Here is a 27113-nt window from a genome sequence, read left to right on the forward strand (position 1 = left end):
ATTGGCACAATTATTCCCACCTTTTTTGTGGGGTTGGCTTGGGGAAGCTTGGCCCAAGTCTTTCACAAACCGGCTGGACAGGCCTGACATTCGACTAGGGTTAAGGCCGGAATTTGTAATTTGTTCATGATTCCGCTGATAGCTCACCTACTCTTCGTGAAGGAATCTATAAAGTCCACCAACCAATGCTGGCGGATGTGACGCGGTTTAATGACAATGCCCCACGACACACGTGAAACCATGGCTGGGAGAAATCATATCACATAAGGCTCCAAGATACAAGTGAAAATAATCCATATACAGCCGTGGCCAAAAATATTGGCACCCTTGCACTTTTTTCAAATAATGCACCATTTCTTCCAGAAAATTGTTGAAATTAAAAAATCCTTTGGTATCCACCAATGTATTCCTTTGGTCTGCAGTGGAACAAAACAAAAAAGCTGAAAAAATTACTACATCATAGCTTATTCCACACAGAAGGCCGTCTTGGATCTGATCTTGAAACAAAACGACACGCATATGTCAGCCATCATTCATTATCTGTATGCCAAGATTGAACAAGATCGGTAAATGCATTTCCGTGAAAAAGTTGAGGACGTGTTCAACATCGCATTTTTTACGACTAAAATGGCCGCCGGTCGGCCATCTTTGATCGCATCGCAAAACAAAATTATGTGCATATGTATACCATCATGTGTTGTCTTTATGCCAAGTATGGACAAAATCGGTCCATACATCTCTGAGATATGGTTGCGGACACATGTGCGGGGAGAAATGAGGGGTCGGGGAGGATGCATGGAGTGGATAAGATGGATACAGAAGCAAACTCTCAGGAAGAAAAAAAAACTGGAAATTTGGAAGGAAGTGGGCCTGGGGGTGTAGTAGTGTGTGTTGTTCCTTCCGTAGGTGGGGAAAAAGATGAACGGATGAGTGGAGATGAGCAGTGAATCTGGATTGTTGTAGTTTTGCCAGAAGAGGGTTAATATTTTTATGGCGTATCCCATAGACACGTAGAGCAATTCCATCTGGAACAGCGTTTGACTGTCCGTCCGGTCTATGTATATAATCCCTTCTGCTGGAATTCCGTGGGTTTATTCCCTTTAAAATTCATTTTCTCTGCAACCGTTTGTCCGATTGACACAAAATTTTCACCAGAGAAGCGCCTCCTCCTGTCGCTTTTTTATTGATATTTATTATGTCATAGGTCATGTAGTGCGGACGCCATCTTGGAAAAACTTGGCACCTCTATACCTCTGAAACCACTCATGGAAAAAATTGAAAGGTGGCTCATTGTAAAGTACCCCCCATGGGGAATAACCTGTTAATGATGATGTCATAAGTGCCTTGATTATGGCGTCATATATCGACAAGTAGAGCGCTTGATCTGGTCGATATGAAATTTCTTGAGCATGATGTAGGGATAAATTAGTCAAGAAAAAAGGTTTATGTCATCGGTCATGTGGTTCAGCAGCCATATTTTTACAGCGTAGCCCGTAGGGCAATGGCGTCTGGAACAGCGTTTATCTTTCCGTCTGGTGTATGTATGTATGTCCCTCACAAACGTCCACCAATCAGGGCTGAGGATTTGGTCACATGACAGGGGGATAGCAGATTCTCCACTAGGCAGATCCAAGCCCGGCTACACTGTTGTTAGACTATCGGTCTTGTTTTGATGGTAGACCTAATTATTTTTATGGTGTTTTTTTTTAATGGTCGATGGTGGACCCACGTGCACCTTGCAGATACTTGGGGAGTGTAGGGGGGTGGAGGGAGGGGAGCCTGGAAAGAGCAGGAGAATTGATTATGTGACAGCTGATTGGTTATGTACTCCAATTACAGGAGATAGACGTGATTGGGCCTTGTAATGTATATGTTAACTATTATTGGCATTGCACGTGCAACATGTTTGGGAGCCTTGGTGATGTGTGTTTCTGTCTACGCTGTTACTGACCATTCACCCATAAGTGACCATTCATCTTAGCTCTTTCACGAGCCTCGATTCAGTATACAAAAAAGTGATGAAACCGGTCCGGGGCGGCTCATGGGGCGTGTAGCATTGGGATTCTCGGGTATGTGCTACTTGTGAATGTCTACAACTGTGGAGAAACCTGGGTAGGGTTTGAAACATCAAAGGCTTTAACCAAGAACAACCAAGAAAAACTTTATAGCAAATGATTTTGAAGCTTTTTAATCATTCTTTTTATTATTCGGAGTTTGTTTGTCCTTCCATCATCTAATCATCATGTACTGCTTATTCATAATCGTATTATCCCCCCCCCCCCCCATTCTCTGCACAGACTGCCAAAGAACTCATCAAAAGGTATGATGTTTTATCATGATTATCATATATGGGTGTTTGCATAGTTTGAGATGCATGTCGAGCCTAAAATAATGTCCCTCACACCAAAAATGGAGACAAAGATCATCTTTTGTTATTCTGTGCAGGATTATTGAAACATCGGAAGCAACGCATATCCAGAAACCTGCCGCGGGCTGCGAGAACATGGATCACTTCTCAGCTAATTTTGAGCGACAAGAGCGAATATTGAGAAAACTCAACTTCGAAAGTGGTAAGCCATTTTCTCAAAATTAGTCTCAAGAGTATTTGCTCAAATATCTCAAGATTATTTATTTATCTCGCGGCATCTTCGATAGACGGTATTTACACGATTGTAAGTCACAACATGTGCCCTGGGACAACCAATGGCAACAATCCAATCCAATGAATGTCCAATGAGGACAACCGGGGACGGTGTGTGCTGCTTCCTTGCTTGACTTTCAGCATTTTAAAGTTTAAGAGCACCGACAATCCCATTTGGTTGTCATCCATGGGGTTGAGGAAATGCCCTGCTGAGTGCGGTGAGAAAAGTGGCACCGCTGTTGTGACGTCAAGAGATGTGGTTCGGGATAAAACCTTTAAACAGGGTGTGCGTTCCACTTATACCGAGTGGCTTGCTTCACCTAGAGTCCCTGTATATAGAGAGTTGTGTCAACTCAAATTTGGACGCCATTTTGTGTCTAAGTGTGTCGGATTAGATATGCATGTACATTCGCGATATGGGGTGATATATTCTAAACCTGCTAAAAAAAAATTTACTACACATATTTAGTCTTATTATTACATACAGGTGATATTTGTTTTGTCAAAAACTCAGCTATTGCCGTGAAAAAGAGCTGTGTGGTGATATTAAAAGTGGTATGGCAATGCATATTACAAGCCAACACTGCATATAAGAGCTAACATTATAAGTAAGACAAACCAATGCTGTCGTTCTCTGAATTTTAATAACTTTTAGAAAGGAGTGTGGGCATATCCAATATTTTTTAAAGGGTGCCGAGAGCAATTCCGGTGTAGGACTTCCAGCCGACATATAGTCTAACACACTTAAAACAAATTCTGTACGTGGTATTGCCATATTTCTATAGTGTACAACTTTAGTTTTATCGACATTTATATTCAATTTCCATTGTAATGATTTAACAAGCTGCAAGTCAGCTTCTGTCTCTGACATAAGGAAAACGTCATCGGCATCTAGTAAGATTGAAACGTTCATTTATTACTACACCCTTGCCCAGAACTCTGATGGATATTGCCTGATCGATTGATATGTTTCATAGCTGGCGACTTAATTAACACTTAATTTTCGACTGCGCCAAGCCGTAATTAAACAGAGAAAAAACTTTTAAAAATACCTGCAGTGTGCACGGTTCGTCTAGTCGAACAGATATGGAAAAGCACAGATAAGACGTCGTATCCACCATAACTTGTTTAATTTCACCAGGAACACGATGAGGCCAACACAGTAAACATTCAGTACAAAACTTGGTTCATACATTCAGTACAGAACATGATTCATACATTCAGACCGTAAGAAAACTCTGCCCGTAATACAACACTCTGACCAGACCAACACTTCATCCCACTACGTTCACTCCTCACAAGTGAAACTCATCACTACTCCGTTCACTCCTCACAAGTGAGACTCATCACTACTCCGTTCACTCCTCACAAGTGAAACTCATCACTACTCCGTTCACTCCTCACAAGTGAAACTCATCACTACTCCGTTCACTCCTCACAAGTGAGACTCATCACTACTCCGTTCACTCCTCACAAGTGAAACTCATCACTACTCCGTTCACTCCTCACAAGTGAGACTCATCACTACTCCGTTCACTCCTCACAAGTGAGACTCATCACTACTCTGTTCACTACTCTCATATTGTATGTTTTGGGAACGATAGCTGTCACCAGGTTAAATATATAGGGATTGTCCAATGTGCAAAATCTTCCATCACTACAATTTGGCCATAAATCCCGGGGTGGGAAATATTTGAGCAAATATGCCACAAGACGCATGAGCACTGTACAAAGCAAACAATAACTCGTCAAATTTTGGACGTATGGATGACTGCACAACCCGCAAAAAAATTGAGCAGGTCCCCCCCTAAAATTGCTTTTATGATTGCCGATTAGGCTAAAGATTTTAAACCAAAAAAATAACTTGCCTCGGAATAAGTTTTGAATGGACGGACAGACAACTGAAAACAAAACGGACCATGGGTTTCCCACCCCTATAAAATCAAAATTAATTCCCTCTGAAAAAGTACAGTGACATTGCTCGCAGACTACCCAACCGCAGACCAGGCAATGTCACTGTACCGGGACATTTCATCAATCAATGACAATATGCGGTCCGCTAGGACTACCCGAAAAAAATTGAGCAGGGTTCTTCCCACGGAAATGCATTTTTGGTCAGCTCCTTGAAGATTATAAACAAACACAAATCACTTCCCTTTAAAAGGGTTTTCAACGGACAGACAACCAAAAAAAAACCGAGCAGATAGAATTGCTTTTGAACATCGATCATCAAGTGGCGTGAGCCTACCTGGCAGAGTCTCGAGGAGTCGATCGCTTTCCAGCTCTTTCGTCTGACTTTCGCTTCCCAAATTTGTCTTCTGACTTTATCACTTGGAAATCTATACATCTTATATTTCCCAGATTGGTTTGAACAACCAAAAGCAGAACAACCAGTCATTTTGTTTGGCAATAAACAACATTCCCGTACCAAGCTGACGTTCACGCACGGTGAAGTTAGACACAAAATGGCGCCACGAAATCACGTGACCAGAAATCTCGGGTCAGCGCATGGCGCAACTCTCTTTATACAGGGACTCTAGCTTCACCTAATCACGTGATTACCCCAACTGGGAAAAAAATAAGGAAAGCAAGCATGTCGTTCGTGTGTCGACGGATTATGTCAACTTCAACTTTTTAAGTGGTGTTGAATTTCCAAGGCTCTAAATGGAACAGAAGATTCCATTTTGTACGAGGAGCATATGAGGATAACGTAACAACCGCAATCACATCTCTCACCTGTAATCAAAGGGAACACACAATCAGCTTTCACCTAATTAATTATCCCCAATAACGAGGACAGTGAGGAGAGCATTGCTGCACACTATAACATTGGGGCGCACACATCATGATTTCAAGTTTGCTTTTCTTTTCTGGCTTTTCATTCAAGAGTTCCCATTTGGACTTTTTGTGAACGTTAAATGAAGGTGAGCCTTGCATTAGTGAGCATTGTTTTATTGAACGGTACACATCTTTTATTGTACACGTCGGTACACATCCACCTCCAGTGGCAGAGGTAAAGATAACAAAACCGAGTAAATAATTAATTATATTGTAATATTCAGTGATATAGGCCTATAGGGTATTGTGTTGTACATTCTTTGGGATTGGACATTGGATATAGGACATGGATTGGACATTATACGACATGGATTGGATATTATAGGACATGGATTGGACATTATAGGACATGGGTATGATTTGGCTATTATAGGACATGGATATGGATTGGATATTTTATATGGATTGGCTATTCTATGACATGGATATGGATTGGATATTATAGGACATGGATATGGATTGGAAATTGGACATGGATTGGATATTGTTGGACATGGATATGGATTGGATATTGGATATGGATTGGATATTCTCTTACATGGATATGATTTGGATGTTGGACATGGATTGGATATTGTAGGGCATCTATATAATAATAGCGTAAGGACTCGACTTTGTTATCCCTTTTACGCCGCACCCAGTGACCCGATGCCCACGGCACTAATGGATTTACGATCTACGAACCGCGCTCTTTGTTTATCACGTACAGACATACTCGAAAAATCTGAATTAGCCGACGTTGGGGCCCAAAAGCATCCGATTAACTGCCGATACGACGCCATCTTATGACGCCATCGTATTGGCGTCTGCTGGGCGAAGGCGAAGCAAGCCGTCCGCTGATTGGACAGCCGAAGGCGACAGCAAGCCGTCCACTGAGTGGACAATCCCAGAGTGGTGCTATGCCGATTCCTATTACGAATCCATTCATTTTTCAAAAGTATATCGTAGCGTTGTCATTTAAGTAGATTGCAATAAATACGTTGTTCATATACGCACTCTTCATTCTCATCTTTCTTCCTAACTCTTACTCGGACAAGCAAATCCCCTATGCCATCCATAATGGTACACTCTATCCATACACCACATCCTCCCTTCCGTGGATGTTCCACGGGTTTCGGCTAGTGGATATGAATTGGATATTATAGGACATCTATTGGGTATTAGACATGGATTGGCTATTATCGAACATGGGTATGGATTGGATATTATAGGAAATGGATGTGGATATTGGACATGGATATGGATATTTGGACATGGATTGGATATTGGACATGAATTGGATATTATAGAACATGGGTATTGATTGGATATTATAGGACATGGACATGGATTGGATATTATAGGACATGGATATGGATGTTCGACATAGGTTGTATATTGGACATGGATGGATATTGTTGTGGTTTTGGAATAAAGGATAACCCCCCTCGTAGGTAGACGCACCACAACACGTAGCCTCGCGATAGTATATTTATTTCTTAGTAAATGTAAGGTAGTCTCCTTTCCTGTGTTAGTTTTGCGTTGAGTAGGCCAGTGAGCTTCAGTGTTCTTTTGGCACTGAAATGCCATGTGCGCGGCCTGAACAAGTCTGGCAAGGCCGAAAGGAGGAGCTGCAGGTGGAGTGACCGGTAAGCGTGAGCCGCCAATCAGAGCACAAGGGGAGTGGCTCACCACGGCAACGAGAGGTGGGGCTTGGAACATTCGAGTAAGGCCGGGGCGGAGCCATAAAGCCCTGCCCCGGGTAACCCCGCCTCAGTTCAGTCGTGCAGCCCATGAGTCGAGTCAGAGTTGAGAGGGAAGCGAGCACGCACGAGGTCGAGGCATCGAGTAAAAGTCGGGGTATCAGAGAGAACGAGTCGGAGTGCTTGTAACTGCTCGAACTGCTTGCAATAGTGTCGTTGTACACGAATCCCCCGTGCCCTGTGCCCTGCGCTGTGCTGGTATTAATCGCGCTCGTGAAGACGACCCGTTCCGAGCCACAGACGCGCGATCTCCTCCTACCTGCGTTTTCCTTGTACGTGCCGTGACCACCAGAGGGCCACGCCGGGCGAGCTGTCCCGGAGCGACCGACGGCAAGGTGCGCTTGGCGCGGGAACTTCCTTCCTTCTTTTTTCCCCACGTGAGTGAGTGGGCCCTGTGTCTGGGGTTAAGTTAACATTGGTTAAGCATCTGCGCTGTGTCCCCTTTCCTTTATCCTGATCACTGTACATTATAATAAATTGTGTTCTTCCTCTGATTTGACCGTTCCCGTCCCTTCCATTAATTGGCCTAGCATAGTACGAATAAAACCGCTCGAATCGGTTTCCATAAAAGTAATGGCACGAGTCACGTGATATGCACACCGCTCGGGCATAATCGATTAGCGTGGCTTGTGCGAGGTCCGGTCCCCGTTTTTGTGGCAGTGTGGGTCAAAGGTACGTGCGGCGTCGACCCGATACCCTTTTTCACGCTTGCTGCAGAAGTGGCGATTCGGCCTTGTGGACACAAAGACCCAAGGGGAAAAAGGGGTTTAATCCCTCCTTTGTAACGTGGACGGGCTTCGGGAGATCCGCAACAATATTATAGGACATGGGTATGGATTGGATATTATAGAACATGGGTATTGATTGGATACTATTTGATATGGGCATGGATTGGATATTATAGGACATGGATATGGATGTTCGACATAGGTTGTATATTGGACATGGATTGGGTATTATAGGACATGGGTATGGATTGGATATTAGAGGACATGGGCATGGATTGGATATTATAGGACATGGATATGGATATTGGACATCGATTGGATATTGGACATGCATTGGATATTCTAGGACATGAATATGAATTGGATATTGGACATGGATTGGATATTCTTGGACATGGATATGAATTGGATATTGGACATGGATTGGATATTCTTGGACATGGATATTAATTGGATATTGAACATGGATTGGATATTATAGGACATGGATATGGATTGGATATTATAGGACATGGGCATGGATTGGATATTATAGGACATGGATATGGATATTGGACATCGATTGGATATTTGACATGCATTGGATATTCTAGGACATGAATATGAATTGGATATTGGACATGGATTGGATATTGTAGGGCATGGATATTAATTGGATATTATAGGACATGGATTGGATATTATAGGACATGGACATTGATTGGATATAGGACATGGACAATGATTGGATATAGGACATGGAATTGACATTGTAGGACATGGACATTGATTGGATATTTTAGGACATGGACATTTGTACATATATTGGAGATCGTAGGACATGGATATTCGAGATGGACTGGATAGTATAGGACAATAGGACATGGATATGGATTCGACATTGTTAGTCATGGATGTGCATATTATTGGAAATGTATTGGAAATTGGACATGCATTGGATACTATAGGACATGGATATGGATTGGATATTATAAGGCATGCATATTATAGGACATTGACATGTATTGATTATTGTAGGACATGGATATTATTGGACATTGATTGGATATAGTAGGACATGGATATTATTGGACATGGATTGGTTATTGTAGGACATGGATATTATTGGACATTGATTGGATATTGTAGGACATGGATATTATTGGACATGGATTGGATATTGTCGGACATGAATATTATTGGACATGGATTGGATATTGTAGGACATAGATATTATTGGACATGGATTTGATATTGTAGGACATGGATATTATTGGACATGAATTGGATATTTTAGGACATGGGTATTATTGGACATGGATTTGATATTGTAGGAAATTAATATTATTGGACATGGGTTGGATATTGTAGGACATGGATATTATTGGACATGGATTGGATATTGTAGGACATGGATATTATTGGACATGGATTGGATATTGTAGGACATGAATATTATTGGTCATGGATTGGTTATTGTAGGACATGGATATTATTGGACATGGATTTGATATTGTAGGACATGGATATTATTGGACATGGATTGGATATTGTAGGACATGGATATTATTGGACATGGATTGGATATTGTAGGACATGGGTATTATTGGACATGGATTTGATATTGTAGGACATGGATATTATTGGACATGGGTTGGATATTGTAGGACATGGATATTATTGGACATGGATTGGATATTGTAGGACATGGATATTATTGGACATGGATTGGATATTGTAGGACATGAATAATATTGGACATGGATTGGATATTGTAGGACATGGATATTATTGGACATGGATTGGATATTGTAGGACATGGATATTATTGGACATGGATTGGATATTGTGGGACATGGGTATTATTGGACATGGATTTGATATTGTAGGACATGGATATTATTGGACATGGGTTGGATATTGTAGGACATGGATATTATTGGACATGGATTGGATATTGTAGGAGATGGATATTATTGGACATGGATTGGATATTGTAGGACATGAATAATATTGGACATGGATTGGATATTGTCGGACATGGATATTATTGGACATGGATTGGATATTGTAGGACATGAATAATATTGGACATGGATTGGATATTATCAGACATGGATATTATTGGACATGGATTGGATATTGTAGGACATGGATATTATAGGACATGGATTGGATATTGGCAATGCAATACTCTATATAATCGTATACAATGTTGTTGTTTTTTTCTCTATTTGTAGATATTCAGTTTTTGAGATTTGGTTTGTTGGGAGTGTTTACTAATAGTCCTGTTCCATATACTGAAAGGAAACTTTGTATGTTCTCGGATTTATTCCTCCTTTACCAATCTACGTTTTCCTTTCCTCCTTTTTGTCATGAAAATATAGTAAAAATAATAAAGCTATTTTCACACTATCATTCGGTCGTTTCCGTGGGTTTGGATGTGATCATACCCCACATTTGTGTATTATTTGTGTTCTTGGATCCCGAAATTGGTCCAGAATCTAGATGTAATGTGTACAACGTTGCAGTGAATACAACCTGCAGACCACATCGGTGTAATTGCCTTTTTCTGCATCACCCTTTCTTGTATTATCTTATTTTTCATTTGAGATTATTTTTTGTCACCTGCACACTATATTATAATTATTTTATTTAAATTTGCAGCATTAAATTAATTTGGATACAACTTATTGTAAAACATTTGTCCGATGGTTGTTGAATGATTAGTTGGAGATTCAGAACAGGAAGAAGATGAGGATGACAAAGAAGAGAATGAAACGGAATTGGCAGAAAACGTTCTGGAGGAGGAGAAGAGTGGGGAAACAAACGAAGAAGCAATTGAAGTTGAAGATGAAGCTGGCAACCCTGAGGTGGGTCTTGCTGTAAAAGTGATTTAGTTGGATGTATTAGCATGTGTGCACAATGGTAGACAGTAAACTTGGAATTACTACAAAGTGGTTGGAAAATACTGGTTCTGGCACAGTCTGGGAGCTACCAATACTTTTTCAACTGATAGCTAAGAGTAGGTGAGCTCTCGCTGACACCATTTCCAAATTCCTACTCTCACCTTAGTCGAACGTCAGGCCTGGCCAGCCGGTTCGTGAAAGACTTGATCCAAGTTTCCCCAGGTCAACCCAGCAAGAACGAGGAAATAATTGTGGCCGTTAAAGAAGAAGAAGAAGAAGTTAAATTTACAGTAACAAAGCAGGTGCCAACAAAGTAACAAAACAAAGCAGGATTGAGAAATAACTGATGATCCATGTCTTCCGTCACCATGTTGGCCTACAATGGCAGACATCATGAAATATATGGGAATATAAAAGAATGGCTGTTTGTTATGTCACTCCTAAAGTGGAGGATGCAGAGACGAGGCAGAGGCCAAACAGGTCACATACTTCTCGTGACGAGGTTCTACATCCTGTTTTCCACACAACGTCCTCCACAAGATGCTGCCTCACTGTTTCAATATCCCCATTTGGGGGAACACGTGTGAAGTGACTAACCACCTCAAACATGACCACGGCTTCATTGAGCTCGACTATAAGCTGCTTCATCAGTGAACACCACACTGGTGCTGACACAGATTTTCTGAATGTTGGAGAAGTTTTGGAGAGAAGGTAAAAGTAGGAAAACGGAATGGGTGTGAGTTAAATCCTTATCCAAAAGTTTCAAATCCCCAATAAAAAGCACAAGTTGTAATATGATGAAGTCATCAATAGTAGCCTAATATCTTAGCACGGTTGTACATTTTGTTTTTTAAGCGTTTTTGGTTACAAATGTGTTCTGCAACTAAAGAATGTTGGCAAAATATTGGGTAATTCAAGAAGTGGGAGCACAACGTGTTACCTCCGCCACCAAAGGTGGATCCGCCACTGACAACTCGCCACCGCCACCCCGGTCTGTTTGTCTGTTTGTCTGTTTGTGAACAAAATATCTCAAAATGTTGTGGACGGATTCGGACAAAATTTGGCAGAGATGTAACGTATGTGACAAGGACGAAATGATTAGATTTTGGTGAAGATCCGGATCCGGATCCGGCTACTAGAATTTTAAAAAATGATTCTTCACCATTGGGAGATCGGGCCAAAACGATACATAGCGGGATATCTCAAAAAGTTGTGGATGGATTTGGACGAAACTTATTGGACAGGTTGTGTGTCTGACAAGGAAGAAAATATTCGATTTTGGTGAAGATCTGAATATGGATTCGGATATGAGAATTGTTTAATTTTTTAAGTGATTCTTCACCATCAGGAGATAGGGCCAAAAACGATACATAGCAGGATATCTTAAAAAGTTATGGACGGATTTGGACGAAACTTGTTGGACAGGTTGGATGACTGACAAGGACAAATACATTCGATTTTGGTGAAGATATGAATATGGATTCGGATATGAGAATTATTTACTTTTTTAAGTGATTCTTCACCATCAGGAGATAGGGCCAAAAACGATACATAGCAGGATATCTTAAAAAGTTATGGACGGATTTGGACGAAACTTGTTGAACAGGTTGGATGACTGACAAGGACAAATACATTCGATTTTGGTGAAGATATGAATATGGATTCGGATATGAGAATTATTTACTTTTTTAAGTGATTCTTCACGATTGAGTGATATGGCCAACCAGGTGGAGGTTTGCTCTCTACTGAGTGCCGCTCTAGTTGATGCTGTTGTTAACCCGCACACGCGAAGCGGGGTTCAGGAATTGCTTCAATTTGTCTGTCTGTCCGTCCACACAGTCAGTTTATGATCGAGGAACAACTTGATTACAATTGAATGTTACCTTTTGAACACAAATTGGAACATGGATCGGAAACCGAATCTGCAGTTTAGCGGTACTTTGGCTCAGAACTCGTCCTGATCACACATGGAGTGAGATGAGCTTTTTACTCTGTCTGGCAGTGAAACAATATCGAAAATCATTCCAAACAGGAAACTTAATGTTATTAATGACGCCATAAAGGACACAAACAACAAGCACGAATAACTAATGTAATTTGTTAGATAGGGTGGTGTAATAGCCGGCGTAAAAGATCAACAGTGGTAAACTTCCGGGATTTCTTTTGTACGACCTTTACAATCTTTATTTTTATTTAGTTTGAATTATATACGTACTCGATCACTGTGTGGGGTAAGGTGTTATAAGAACTCTCAAGTTGTTGTTGTTGTTGTTGTTGTTTTTGCCTAATGTAATTTTTTCCCCCTATCTAATGTTTGATGAATCTAACTGCAGATTTATGATGTTGCAGGATGTCGGAACACAACCAACCGAAGGTACGGAGGCTATATCACGTCATGTATTCTCATTTCCGTGGTTGAACAACAAAGAATAATTCCAGCTTCTTCTCACCATCTCTTTGGTAAAAAAAAAAGCGTCATTATTTCGGTTTTCTGTTTGAGATTGAATGGAATGTCCATGTGGGAACAATGATCAGTAAATAAGTAGCCGAACATTCATGGCAATTAACAGTACCTGTTATATTTCTGCTTTTTTATTTTACAGCAGATGTAAAAAAAAAATTATTATATACCGTAAAAATGGGGGGAATAGGGACACAAACTGAAAAAAAGTTCGGAAACTTTTTTCGCTGAAAATTGATAACCATACTGATCTATTGATATTTTGGTTGAAAGTGTTGTCTTGTTTTTTTAAACAGCAACTTATAGTCCCTATTAACCCCATATATGGGTTAAATAGGAATAAATAGGATTTTTATGGCTGTCCCTATTCAGCCTGTTTTACGGTACTGTGGTGCTGTGCATACACGACTCGATTGCCAGAGAGGTAGGCCACAACGCGTGGACACAAACAAGAGTCTTTATTACAAGCTCGCATATCAGCACTGGGCGGGCTCGAGCTTAGAGCCCGCATATATGACCCGAGGCCACGCCTTGCCCCCGGGCGTGGCCGATCGGCCAAAAGGCGGGGCATGTATTTCAGTTCCCCGCCTGGACACTCGCGCCACCCACTGATGCGCGGAATTATTGACCCTTGAGCCCGCCACACGCGCCCCCCCAGAATTCCCGCGCACCTGAAGGGTGAGCTTGCGGGGAAGCCGGATGACCCGGCCGAAACGCCCCCTGGCGATGCGTGCAGGGCTGAAGGGGTAGCGGGGCTGGGGGGTGCCGGGGGTCTGCCCGCCGGGGGGCGGCCTCGACGCGGAGGCAGAGCTGCTTGCGGGGGGTGGTCCAGATCGAGGTGGGCCGGCTTGAGGCGGTCCACGGAGATACGATCCGGGGCACCGCCGATGTCCACGGTGAAATGTTTGTCCCTAGTCTCCAGCATGCGGAAGGGCCCGTCGTACGGGGGCCGCAGCGGTGCCCGGTGGGCATCATGCCGGACGAAAATGTACTCCGCCGTGCGAAGCTCCGGGGCGACGTGGGAGGACGGGCAACCATGGTGTGCCGTCGGCACCGGGGCGAACCTCCAGGCGGTCTCCTGCAGGGCGGAGCGCTGTTGCGCCGCAGACCAAGGAGCCGTGGAGTCGGGGATAAATTCGCCCGGTACCCGCAGCGGTTGACCAAAGACCAGCTCCGCCGAGGACGCGTGCAGGTCGTCCTTGGGCGCCGTTCTGAGGCCCAGCAGGACCCAGGGGAGCCTGTCGGTCCAGCTGCCGTCGCGGAGGCTGGCCCGGAGCGCGGCCTTAATCGAGCGATGAAAGCGCTCGCACAGGCCGTTGGCCTGGGGGTGGTAGGCCGTGGTGCGGTGCAGTTTGACACCGAGCCCTTGCGCCACCGCGCCCCAAAGCTCCGAGGTGAACTGGGGGCCGCGGTCGGACGAGATGTCCGAGGGGGCACCGAACCGAGCAACCCAAGTGGCGATGAAGGCTTGCGCCACATCAGCCGCAGACGTCGCCGCCAATGGCACGGCCTCCGGCCACCGTGTGGTGCGGTCCACCATGGTGAGGAGGTGGGTGAACCCCCGCGAGGGGGGCAGAGGTCCCACCAAGTCGACGTGGACATGGTCGAACCGATGCTCGGGTACCGTAAACGGGGCCAACGGGGCCTGGGTGTGGCGGTGGAGCTTTGCACGCTGGCACGCGAGGCACGTCCTGGCCCAGTCACGGACGTCCTTCCTGAGGCCATGCCAGACGAACTTCGCCGCGACGAGCTTCTGGGAGGCCTTCGTGCCCGGGTGGGACAGGCCGTGGATGGTGTCGAAAACCGGGCGCTGCCAGCCACCGGGCACGATGGGGCGAGGCCGGCCGAGGGAGACGTCACACAGGGGGGCCGCACCCGCGACGTCGAACGGCACCTCGGTGACGCGGAGGCCCGTGACGGCGGTCCGCAAGGCCTGGACGCCGGGGTCGGTGGTCTGGTCCTCCGCCATCCGGGCATAGTCGATCCCGAGGTGGACCGCGTGCGCGACGGACCGGGAAAGGCAATCCGCCACCGGGTTGTCTTTACCCGTGACGTGACGGATGTTCTTCGTGTACTCGGACACGGCAGAGAGGTGACGCTGCTGCCGTGCCGACCATGGCTCGGCGACCTTGGCCATTGCGAACACAAGGGGCTTGTGGTCAACGAAAGCCGTGAACGGGCGGCCCTCTAGCAGATGGCGGAAGTGTCAGACCGCCAGGTGGAGCCCGAGCAGCTCGCGGTCGAAGGTGCTGTCGTGGCGTTCGTGCGGGCGAAGCTGCCGGCTAAAAAACGTCAGCGGTTGCCAAGCACCACGCACCCACTGCTCGTGCACCACGCCCACCGCGTAGTCCGACGCGTCGGTGGTGAGGGCGATCGGTGCATCGGGCGCCGGGTGCGCCAGCATGGTGGCGTTGGCCAGGGCCAGCTTTGCACCCGCAAACGCCGCGGCCATCGGCTCCGACCAGGCGATGTCACCTTTGCCCGGCTTGCCCCGGAGGGCCTCGTGCAGGGGGCGGAGGAGCTGGGCGACGTGGGGCACGAAGCGGTGGTAAACATTGACCATGCCCAGGAATTCCTGGAGCCCCTTGATCGTGCGGGGGCACGGAAAACACTTGACGGCCTCAACCTTGGCCGGTAAAGGGATGCCCCCCGTGCCTGGTGATGCGGCGCCCCAAGAAGTCAATGGCGGCGACGCCGAAATGGCACTTTGCGGGGTTGATGATCAGGCCATGCTGGCCCAGGCGTTTGAAAAGCGTGCGGAGGTGGAGCAGGTGCTCCCCCCCGGGACGCGCTCGGGACTAGGATGTCATCCAGGTAGACATAGATGAAAGGTAAGTCGCGCAAGACGCTGTCCATGAGCCGCTGGAATGCCTGGGCCGCATTCTTCAACCCAAAAGGCATCCGCAGGAACTCAAAGAGGCCGAAAGGGGCGATGACGGCCGTCTTTGGGACATCGTCCGGTTGTACGGGGACCTGGTGGTAGCCCCGGGTGAGGTCCACCTTGGAGAACACGGTCGTGTTTGCCAACCGGGCGGAAAAGTCTTGGATATGCGGGACCGGGTAGCGGTCGGGCGTGGTGGCATCATTGAGCTGGCGCTAGTCACCGCACGGCCGCCATCCGCCGCCGGGCTTCGGCACAATGTGCAGAGGAGAGGCCCAAGCGCTGTTGGAGCGCCGTATGATACCCAGCCGTTCCAGCGTGGCGAACTCCGCTTTCGCCACGGCGAGCTTTGTGGGGTCGAGGCGGCGTGCCCGGGCGTAGACCGGCGGCCCGACCGTGGGGATATGGTGCTCCACCCCGTGTTTGACGGCCACCGCTGAGAAGGTGGGCCGCGTGAGGGCCGGGAAACTGGCGAGGAGGCGGGTAAACTCATCCGCTGCCGGAAGCATACAGACTAACCTCGCCGGGACGGAACCTTTCAGCAAGCCGCTTGGCAAGCTGCTCGGTGAGCGGCTCAGCGAGCCGCTCAGCGAACAAGCGAGCGAGCTGAAGGTTTCGGCCTGGACGAGACGTCTGCGCTTAACGTCGACCAACAGCCCATGCGCACATAGGAAGTCCACACCGAGCAGGGCCATTGGCATGCTGGCGGTGACGAATGACCATTGAAAGCACTGCCCTCCGAACCGCAGTGAGAGGCAACGCTTCCCGAATGTGCAGATGGGTGTACCGTTGGCGGCAAGCAAAGCGGGGCCCCGGCCCGCGGCTTGCTTGTCGGACGCGGAGGCAGGGAGGACGCTTACCTGCGCTCCCGTGTCGCAAAGAAAACGGCGCCCGGATGAGGTGTCCATGATGAACAGGAGGCTGCCGGAATGGCCGACGCTCATGGCCGCAAGTGAGCGCCGGCCCGACCCGTCAAAAGAACATGGCGGGCAGCACGTTTTAGCCTTGCGGCCGAACCTGGCATGGTAGTAGCACCAGGTTTGCGGCGGTGGCCCCCGCGGCGGCCGTGCCGGCGACGGTGGTGGTGGTGGCGGCGGTAGTGGGTGGGGCGTTGCAGTGGCCACGAGGGAAACGGGGCGCTGTAGCCTCCGCGCCGGGATCCACTACGGCCTCACCGTACACCGACCGCGTGTCGCAGGCCGCGAAATACTTGTCGGCCTCTCCAGCCAGGGCGCGGGGTTCCATTATTTTGGAACCGGCCAGCGCGAGGCGCACCTGTACAGGTAGCTGGCATAGGAAAAGTGCTCGGAATAAGAAAGCCGGGCACTGGTCTCCAAGCAGGGACAGCATGAAATCCATCCGGACGGATGGTCGTGTGTCGCCGAGGGCGGGAAGGTCCAGGAGGCGGTCGGCACGTTCGACCTCCGTGAGCCCGAACGTGGCGAGGAGTAGACGTTTGAGTGCCTCGTACTTGTGGTCGCCCGGCAGGCGCCGAAGGATGGACACGACGCAGGCGGCAGTGCCGGGCCCGAGGGCGGCGACCACGTGGTAGTACCGGGTCTCGTCCGCCGTGATACCCCGGAGTTGGAATTGAGCTTCGGCTTGCACAAACCAAACGTCGGCTTGCGCTTCCCAAAACTCCAGGAGTTTGATTGCGATGGCGTTGGTAGCCATGGCGCGTTCGGGGGTCAGCAACGGCTGAACCAATCGGGGTCACCAGTGTGGTGCTGTGCACACACGACTCGATTGCCAGAGAGGTAGGCCACAACGCGTGGATACAAACAAGAGTCTTTATTACAAGCTCGCATATCAGAACTGGGTGGGCTCGAGCTTAGAGCCCGCATATATGACCTGAGGCCACGCCTTGCCCCCGGGCGTGGCCGATCAGCCGAAAGGCGGGGCATGTATTTCAGTTCCCCGCCTGGACGCTCGCGTCACCCACTGGTGCGCGGATTTATTGACCCTTGTGCCCGCCACAGTACAGTCCTTTTATTTTTACAATAATTTTAATTGAACAATCAGCGGTTAGGGTGTCGGCTTGGGATCATAGGATCCTGGGTTCAAATCCTGGATCGCTGAATTACCGCCAGCGGGGTTGACTCAGCCTGTCATCCTTCCGAGGTCGGCAAATTTGAGTACCAGTTCACTGGTAATTCCCTGTGTGTCGCAAGAGTCGACCAACAGGGTTGGCGGCAGGAAGGGCATCGGGCCATAAAACATTGCTTCAAAAAGGGGACCATGGTGCCCGAAAAAGGCCAACCCCTGCTCTGTGGGGAAAAATGGCCTCGAAAGGTGGTTCCTATGTAACTACAGGGCTGGCAGGGTTGTCTTGGGTAGAGGTACACACACATACCCTAGTGTGAGTTTGAATCCCGACGCAGCCATAAACCGTTATCTTGATGTTTCACAGGCAGCGTGATTCATCAATGTGTGTTCCATCCCTCGGATGGACGTTAAACCGGGAGTCCCGTATGTCAGAATTCGTTGGTGGACCGTTAAAGATCCCACGGTGTCCTTCATGAAGAGTAGGCGAGGTATCACCAGCACCCTGAACAAATTACAAATTCCTTCTCTAACCTTCGATTCCCCATCCCAAGGGAACAAAGTGCAAAATCCCGTGTACCCCACCCCAGCCCTCTCCCTCCCACAGATCTCCCGATGTCCCTGTTCCCTACTGTTGTTGTGCTTCCCTCTCTCTCTCCCCCTTGTCTCCCGCTCCCTTTATTATATGTTCTATGTGTTAGCTCTTACACGAGCCTCAGCTGGGCATGCGGATTAGTAGTAGTGCTACATAAAGACAATGCTCACTACCAGACTACAGTTTACATCCTGGAGTGGAATTAAATTTCCTAGTCAAGAGGTGAATTGTTTGGATGACGTCATCATCGATGACGTCACATCATGAATGTATCCTGAGATGAGAATTGTCAGAAATGTTATAAACATGTTTTTATAAAATTTAAATGAAGCGTGATGATCAGAGAGTGGAAATTGTAGACACTTATACAAAAATCAATGTTTATTATGGAATTTAATGCTTTAACTGAGATAATATGCATGAAGATTTTATTCCAATTACAGCCTCAGCTGTTCATTGAGGTTTTAGGAAAATAATGGACGTCAATTTTCTGTTTTTATTCATTATAAAATTAGCAAAAATAAATACGTGTGTGTCATTGTTTTTGTTGTTTGAGGCATTCTAGATTTTGTTTGAACTTCCTGTATTTTTCTACATCACTGTATTTGTCTTTATGTCCATCTCTCAGGAAGTGTCGGTGTCTGTCTTTGCTCAAGTCTCTGTTTCTTCTTCTTCTTCCATCAACCCAGCTCAGGATGTTTTTGTCATTTGCTATCTTCCAGCAACGAGCCACATGCTCCTGACTCACGGTGGTGTTAAATCATGAGAACAGAGTGGAGCTACACACGACCACCCAGGATGACGTCACATCATGAATGTATCCTTGGATGAGAATTGTCAGAAACTCGATTAACTTCTGAGCGCTCACTATGTTGAATTAGCAGTGAAGATTTAAATTGAAATTTAAACTAATAAAAGTGAAGATTTAATTAAATTGTCCATGTGTTTTATACCTCTCCCTCCCCCCCTTCCCACGCCTCCTCCGCCCAAGCCCTCTCCCTCCCACAGATCTCCCGATGTCACTGCTCTCAAATGTTGTACTTGTGTGCTTCCCTCTCTCTCCTCATCTTGTCTCCCGCTCCCTTTATCATGTTTTATGTGTCAGTTTGTCTTTTTGTGATTAATGTTAGCTCTTACACGAGCCTCGATCTTGTATACAAAAAAGAAGAAGATAAGTGTGAAAATTAAGCAAATATCTCAATTAAAACAAAAAACAACAACTGTAGGGGGTCATGGGTCAAGCATCGTCTAGACTCATTTAAAATAAATTATTGGGGTCCAAGTGGAAAAGGAGGAGGAGGTAAATATTATAAATGTGAAACAAGGTCTCATTTATCAAAAAGTCACACTGCTATTCTCTCTTGTTTGACAAACCAGGTAAGTTTAGTAAGTCAGTACAGGTGGTTCACCGCACCAGTGGGTCGACAGTAGTTATGACCACCACATGGCACAAAGGTGCGGATAGCAATATCATTTTTGGCTCCGACCCCTGGGAAGGAATAAATATGATTGACAGGAATAAATGGAAGGAATAAATATGATGATGAATATAAATATGATGAATAAATATGAAATTGACATCTCCTCCTGTAGAATTTTTAAATTATAATTATGACGTCATAGGCCACGTGGTACGGGCGCTTTCTTGGAAAAACCCAAAAATATTGCACCTCTATATCTCTGAAAAAAAATTGAGACATGGCTCATTGTAAAGAACTCTCCATGGGGAATAACATCTGTTAACGATTATGTCATAGGTTCCTCCTTTATGACGTCATAATTCGACAAGTACAAAACTTCATCCGATCAAGATGAAATTTCTGGAGCGTCATCTAGGGATAAATTGGTGGAGAAAAAAAAAACTAATAATGATGACGTCATCGGTCGCGTGGTTCAGCCGCAATATTTGTTTTAACGCAAAAGCCTTTAAAAACCACTAAAACACGTCCTGGTGAGGGTCTGCAATCCTTGATTGTTCTTTCGTGTTTGTATAATTATGCAACATTGGGGGATGTATGAAGTATGTAACGATTTTTTCGATTTGACACCCGGTTAATGCCAAAGGGTGTGGGACTTGAGATCACAGGGGGTGAAAATGGGGAAAACAATTAAACTCAATATTTGCTATTGGGTTATTCTTGGTGGAACTTTTTGCCATCTTTCAACCTTCCTTTAGATGGGAAGCGTGGGGATTTGCTATGGCTTGCCATCGACTAACCTTATCGACGTCTATGGTACTTCTATTATTCTTATAACCTTCGTGGTCATTTATTTTCATGTAATTTTGAAAAATGCGTTGCAATAAAATTGTACAAGATTAAAGCAAGAGTCCTGTCAACAGCTGAAAGTGAAAGTCTTGCCTGGTGTTGCTGGGACAAAGTGGACCGTTCACCAAATCCGGGATAATCATGGAAATGTGGCTGCTTGCTGTGTCGGTGTGAGCAGCCATTCTAAAGGAGTCTTGGGTTCGGCCTTTTCAGCATTCCCATCTGAACCGATGGCTCATGACGCTCGAGATCCCAGGTTAAAATCCCACGTGTATTCTGCACAAAAGAGCAACAACTTTTAAACTTTCACAGTGAAATTATTTGTCATGCAATATGCAAACAATGGCAAATGAGAAAAGAAGAAGACGTCATGCGGAGCACGATACTTGCAAACCCGTCTCCCCCTCCCCAAGAAAAAAAATTCCATTGACACAGCAAATTGTCCATTTCATAAAGATTAAAATTGACAATCTTGATCAAAGCTCGGGTCAATAGGAAGAAAAGTGACGATTTTTTAGATGAAAAATGATTTTGGAAGGTTGACCTTGAGTTGACCTTTGACCTTTTGACCTCAAAATATTTGGTTTCCCTATTTAGTGACTCAATGTGCAAATGCTGTTAAATTTTCAAGTCAATCGGATGAAAATTGACGGTTTTTCAGATAAAAAGTGATGATTTTGGAAGTTTGACCTTGAGTTGACCTTTGACCTGTGACCTAAAAATAGTATGCTCCCCAATTTAGTGACTCGATATGCAAATGCTGTTCAATTTTCAAGTCAATCGGTTGAGAATTGACGGCTTTTTAGATGAAAATTTATGATTTAAAAAATTTGACCTTGAGTTGACCTTTGACCTTTTGACCTCAAAAATAGTATGTTTCCCAATTTAGTGACTTGATATGCAAATGATGTTCAATTTTCAAGTCAATCGGTTCAGAATTGACGGCTTTTTAGATGAAAATGGATGATTTTCAAAATTTGACCTTGAGTTGACCTTTGACCTTTTGACCTCAAAAATAGTATGTTTCCCAATTTAGTGACTCGATATGCAAATGCTGTTCAATTTTCAAGTCAATCGGTTGAGAATCGATGGCTTTTCAGATGAAAATTGATGTTTAAAATTTGACCTTAAGTTGACCTTTGACCTTTTGACCTCAAAAATAGTAAGTTTCCCAATTTAGTGACTTGATATACAAATGCTATTCAATTTTCAAGTCAATCGGATTTAAAATGGTGATTTTAGAAATTTGACCTCCAGATGACCTTTGACCTCAAAATCAATGGGCTTCTCAATTGGGACGACTTATACGACGTGGTAAAGTTTCGTGACGATCGGTTTAGAATTGTGACCTGTAGGCTGGTGACAAACAGACAGACAGACAGACAAACAGACAGAACCACAAACGGAACCAACCAATATACTTGAAAAATCTTCGATTTTGCAAGTAATAAACACGAATCAGGAAATCGAACCTGCAACACGTAATGGTACAGTTATCCACACTGGAACCGAGCGATCCTGGGAATTTCTCTACAAATAAAATCTCCCACAAAATCTGTGCACGTGTGTGCACATGGACCAATGCCAACACCCTCTATAAATGGTCACCATTGTGATCTATCAGTTGAGGAATGGCTCGGCCTCATCTAACACCAAATGAGTTGGCTTTTGAGGCATTGGAGTGGTTCAAGGGGGACATGACTCAAAGTGTCGTTGCTTCCCAGTGTCAATCCTAGGATACTGACAAGGCACCATCAAATTGGGCAGTTCATGGACAAATCCTCGTTCAGGTCATCGGAGAGTTTCACCTCCTAAATATTTGTTTTATTATCACGCTTGCCAAAAGAAACGTCTTTTTCAAATCATCTTTCTCTCCGCAAGGACCTATAGTTGAAGCAACTGTTGAGAGGAGAAGAATCTTCAACATCTGAACAGGACTCCCAGTTTCTTCGAAGCAGATTTAGCTATTTGTGTAATGTGTGGATTTCAGGATAAATTTGATGTTGTGGCGGACACAAAAGCCCACTGGCGTGGTGACATCATTCCACGCACCAAGTGGGCGGTGGCCACGCCCGAGGGGTAGGCGTGGCCTCATGATATACACCGGGCGACCAGCCCGGAGGAGTTCAGTGTTACAGTGTAGTCTTACAATAAAGACGTTTATATGTTACCGCTTGTCCGCTTCCTCCTTGCTCACAAGCAGCGCGCGTAACGCCGCGCTTTACTGGTGACCCTCGACGTTGGATCTGCCGTAGCGATCCTTCCGAACACGACGCCATTGCAATGGCCAACGACAAGGCAATGGCGATTAAACTTCCCGAATTTTGGGAGGCCCAGGCCGAAGTCTGGTTCGTTCAAGCCGAAGCCCAATTTCAGCTTCGGCGCCTCACCAACGACGACCTGCGCTACTGCCATGTCGTCGCCTCCCTCGGGCCCGGCACGGCCGCTCGAGTTGTGTCCGTCCTTCGCCACCCACCGGACGGCCACAAGTACGAGGCACTCAAGCGGCTACTCCTAGCCACGTTCGGCCTCACGGACGACGCACGGGCCGATCGCCTCCTGGATCTCCCCGAGCTCGGTGAGACGCGCCCGTCGGTCCGAATGGACCATATGCTGTCACTGTTGGGCGACGAAGCCCCCGGTTCGCTATTCCGGGCGCTTTTCCGTTGCCAACTTCCAGCGCAGGTTCGCCTCGCGTTGGCCGGGACCGGGCTAACGGAACCCCGAGCATTGGCGGCCGAGGCGGACAAGTACTTCGCCGCTTCGGACACGCGGGCGAGCGTTGGCGTGGCCGTCACGGCCTTCGACGCTGATGTTCCACAGCATCATCTTCTACAGCACGCTGATGTTCCACAGCATCATCTTCTACAGCACGCTGATGTTCCACAGCATCATCTTCTACAGCACGCTGTGGTTCAGCAGCATGCTGATACGCACCTCGTGAACGCCGCCACGCCCCGCCCACCGCCGCGGCGAAAACCGCCACCGCGGGGAAACCCGTCGACTCCACCGGCCTGGCGGAGCCAGCCGCGCTCCTCCAGCTCCACCACCTGGTGCTGGTTCCACGCCAAGTTCGGCCACGAAGCTCGGCGGTGTCATCCGCCGTGCTCCTTCAACGGGTCGGGAAACGCCCGGGCCGGCGCTCAATTGTGGCGATGAGCGCCGGCCGTTCGAGCAGCCTGCTGTTCATAACGGACACCTTCTCCGGGCGCCGTTACCTGTGCGACACGGGAGCACAGGTGAGTGTCATTCCCGCCGGCACGTCAGACAAGCACGCCGCGGGTGGGGGCCCCGCGCTGCTTGCCGCGAACGGGACGCCCATCCGTACGTACGGAAAACGCTGCCTCTCTCTGCGGTTTGGAGGGCAGGTTTTCCGATGGACGTTCGTCACCGCCGACGTGCCCATGGCACTGCTTGGCGCGGACTTCCTGTGCGCTAATGGGCTCCTGGTCGACGTCAAGCGCAGACGGCTTGTCCAGGCCGAGACGTTCAGCTCGCTCGCATGTGCGTTGCCCAGCTCAACGAGCGGCTTGCCAAGCGGCTTGCCGAACGATTCGGTTCCGGCCACGTTGGTCTGTACGCTTCCGGCAGCGGACGCATTCACCCGCCTCCTCGCCGGCTTCCCGGCCCTCACGCGGCCCACCTTCTCGGCGGGGGCCGTCAAGCACGGGGTGGCCCATCACATCCCCACCGTCGGGCCACCGGTCTACGCCCGGGCACGCCGCCTCGAGCCGACGAAGCTGGCGGTGGCAAAAGCGGAGTTCGCTACCCTGGAGCGACTCGGCATCGTTCGGCGCTCAGAGAGCGCTTGGGCGTCGCCGCTGCACATCGTGCCGAAGCCCGGCGGGGGATGGCGACCGTGCGGGGACTATCGCCGTCTCAATGACGCCACGACTCCCGACCGCTACCCCGTCCCCCACATTCAGGACTTTTCCGCCCGTTTGGCGGGCAGGTCCTTCTTCTCGAAGGTGGACCTCATACGCGGCTACCATCAGGTCCCCGTCAGGCCGGAGGACGTCCCGAAGACGGCGGTCATCACGCCATTCGGACTCTTCGAGTTCCTGCGCATGCCCTTCGGTCTGAAGAATGCGGCTCAGGCGTTCCAGCGACTGATGGACAGCGTCCTGCGCGACTTGGATTTTGTCTACGTCTACCTGGACGATATCCTCGTCGCCAGCGCGTCCCGCGAAGAGCACCTACGCCACCTCCGCATGCTCTTCGAACGCCTGGGCCAGCATGGCCTGATTGTGAACCCCGCAAAGTGCCGGTTCGGCGCCGCCACAATCGATTTTCTGGGGCACCGTGTCACCAGGCACGGAGCCGTCCCCCTGCCGGCCAAGGTGGAGGCGGTGAAGGGGTTTCCGCGCCCCCGCACGATCAGAGGGCTGCAGGAGTTCCTGGGCATGGTGAACTTTTACCATCGGTTCCTGCCCCGTATCGCCCAGCTCCTGCGCCCCCTGCACGAAGCTCTCCGAGGTAAGCCGGGCAAAGGCGACGTTACCTGGACCGAGCAGATGGACACGGCGTTCACGGGCGCGAAGCTCGCCTTGGCTAACGCCACCATGCTCGCGCACCCGGCGCCCGATGCACCGATCGCCCTCACCACCGATGCCTCGGACTACGCGGTGGGCGCGGTGCACGAGCAATGGGTGCGTGGAGCTTGGCAACCGCTGGCGTTCTTTAGCCGGCAGCTTCGCCCGCCCGAACGCCGTTACAGTACCTTCGACCGCGAGTTGCTCGGACTTCACTTGGCGGTCAGGCACTTCCGCCATCTGCTCGAGGGCCGGGCGTTCACTGCCTTCGTCGACCACAAGCCGCTGATCTTCGCGATGGGCAAGGTCACCGAGCCGTGGTCGGCCCGGCAGCAGCGTCACCTCTCGGCCGTGTCCGAGTACACGACGGACATCCAGCACGTCGCGGGGAAGGACAACCCGGTTGCGGATTGCCTTTCCCGGGCCGTCGCCCACGCAGTCCACCTCGGCATCGACTATGCCCGGATGGCAGCGGACCAGGCCGCTGACCCCGACGTCCAGGCCTTGCGGACCGCCGTCACGGGCCTCCGCGTCACCGAGGTGCCGTTCGACGGCGCGGGCGCGGCCCTCTTGTGCGACGTCTCCCTCGGGCGTCCTCGCCCCATTGTGCCCGCGGGCTGGCAGCGCCAGGTGTTTGACGCCATCCACGGCCTGTCCCACCCGGGCGCGAGGGCCTCCCAAAGGCTGATCGCCGACAAGTTCGTCTGGCATGGCCTCCGGAAGGCCGTCCGCGGCTGGGCCAGGACATGCCTCGCGTGCCAGCGCGCCAAGGTGCACCGGCACACCCAGGCCCCGTTGGCCCCGTTCACGGTGCCGGAATGCCGGTTTGACCACGTCCACGTGGACCTGGTGGGACCTCTGCCCCCCTCGCGGGGTTTCACCCACGTCCTCACCATGGTGGACCGCACCACCCGGTGGCCGGAGGCCGTGCCCTTGGCGTCGACAACGGCGGCCGATGTCGCGCAGGCTTTCATCGCCACCTGGGTCGCCCGGTTCGGCGCCCCCTCAGACATCTCATCCGACCGCGGCCCCCAGTTCACCTCGGAGCTCTGGGGGGCGGTTGCGCAGGGGCTCGGGGTCCGGCTGCACCGAACCACGGCCTACCACCCCCAGGCTAACGGCCTGTGTGAGCGATTTCACCGCTCATTGAAGGCCGCGCTCCGGGCCACCCTCCGCGACGGCGGCTGGGTCGACAGGCTCCCCTGGGTCCTGCTGGGCCTCCGGACGGCGCCCAAGGAGGACCTGCGCGCATCCGCGGCGGAGTTGGTCTTCGGGCAACCGCTGCGGGTGCCGGGCGAGTTCCTCCCCGACTCCACGGCACCATGGTCCGCGGCACAGCAGCGCTCCGCTCTGCAAGAGACCGCCCAGAGGTTCGCCCCGGTGCCAACGGCATGCCACGGGCACCCACCGACGCACGTCGCCCCGGAGCTTCGCACGGCGGAGTACGTCTTCGTCCGCCACGATGCCCATCGGACACCACTGCGGCCCCCGTACGAC

General features: G+C 48.7%; 1 protein-coding gene across 33 annotated transcripts in view; it reads left to right on the forward strand.

The window, feature by feature from the left end:
- Positions 1-21139, forward strand: part of LOC137412882 (tripartite motif-containing protein 54) — a 68201-nt gene extending 47062 nt beyond the window's left edge. For 8 of the 33 annotated variants that reach the window (XM_078773814.1, XM_078773811.1, XM_078773821.1 and 5 more), the window contains exons 6-10: positions 2298-2320; positions 2446-2570; positions 10659-10801; positions 13187-13297; positions 19540-21139. In XM_078773814.1, the coding sequence (XP_078629940.1) occupies positions 2298-2320; positions 2446-2570; positions 10659-10801; positions 13187-13270 (375 nt within the window). In that variant the 3' untranslated portion in view covers positions 13271-13297; positions 19540-21139. Of the gene's footprint in view, positions 1-2297; positions 2321-2445; positions 2571-10658; positions 10802-13186; positions 13298-19506 lie in introns of all 33 variants that reach the window. The other 25 variants (XM_078773819.1, XM_078773823.1, XM_078773829.1 and 22 more) reach the window with 5 other exon arrangements.
- Positions 21140-27113: the final 5974 nt, after the last annotated feature.

The sequence above is a fragment of the Myxine glutinosa genome, chromosome 3, assembly GCF_964187855.1.
Source record: "Myxine glutinosa chromosome 3, kmMyxGlut1.1, whole genome shotgun sequence".
Lineage (NCBI taxonomy): Eukaryota > Metazoa > Chordata > Myxini > Myxiniformes > Myxinidae > Myxine > Myxine glutinosa.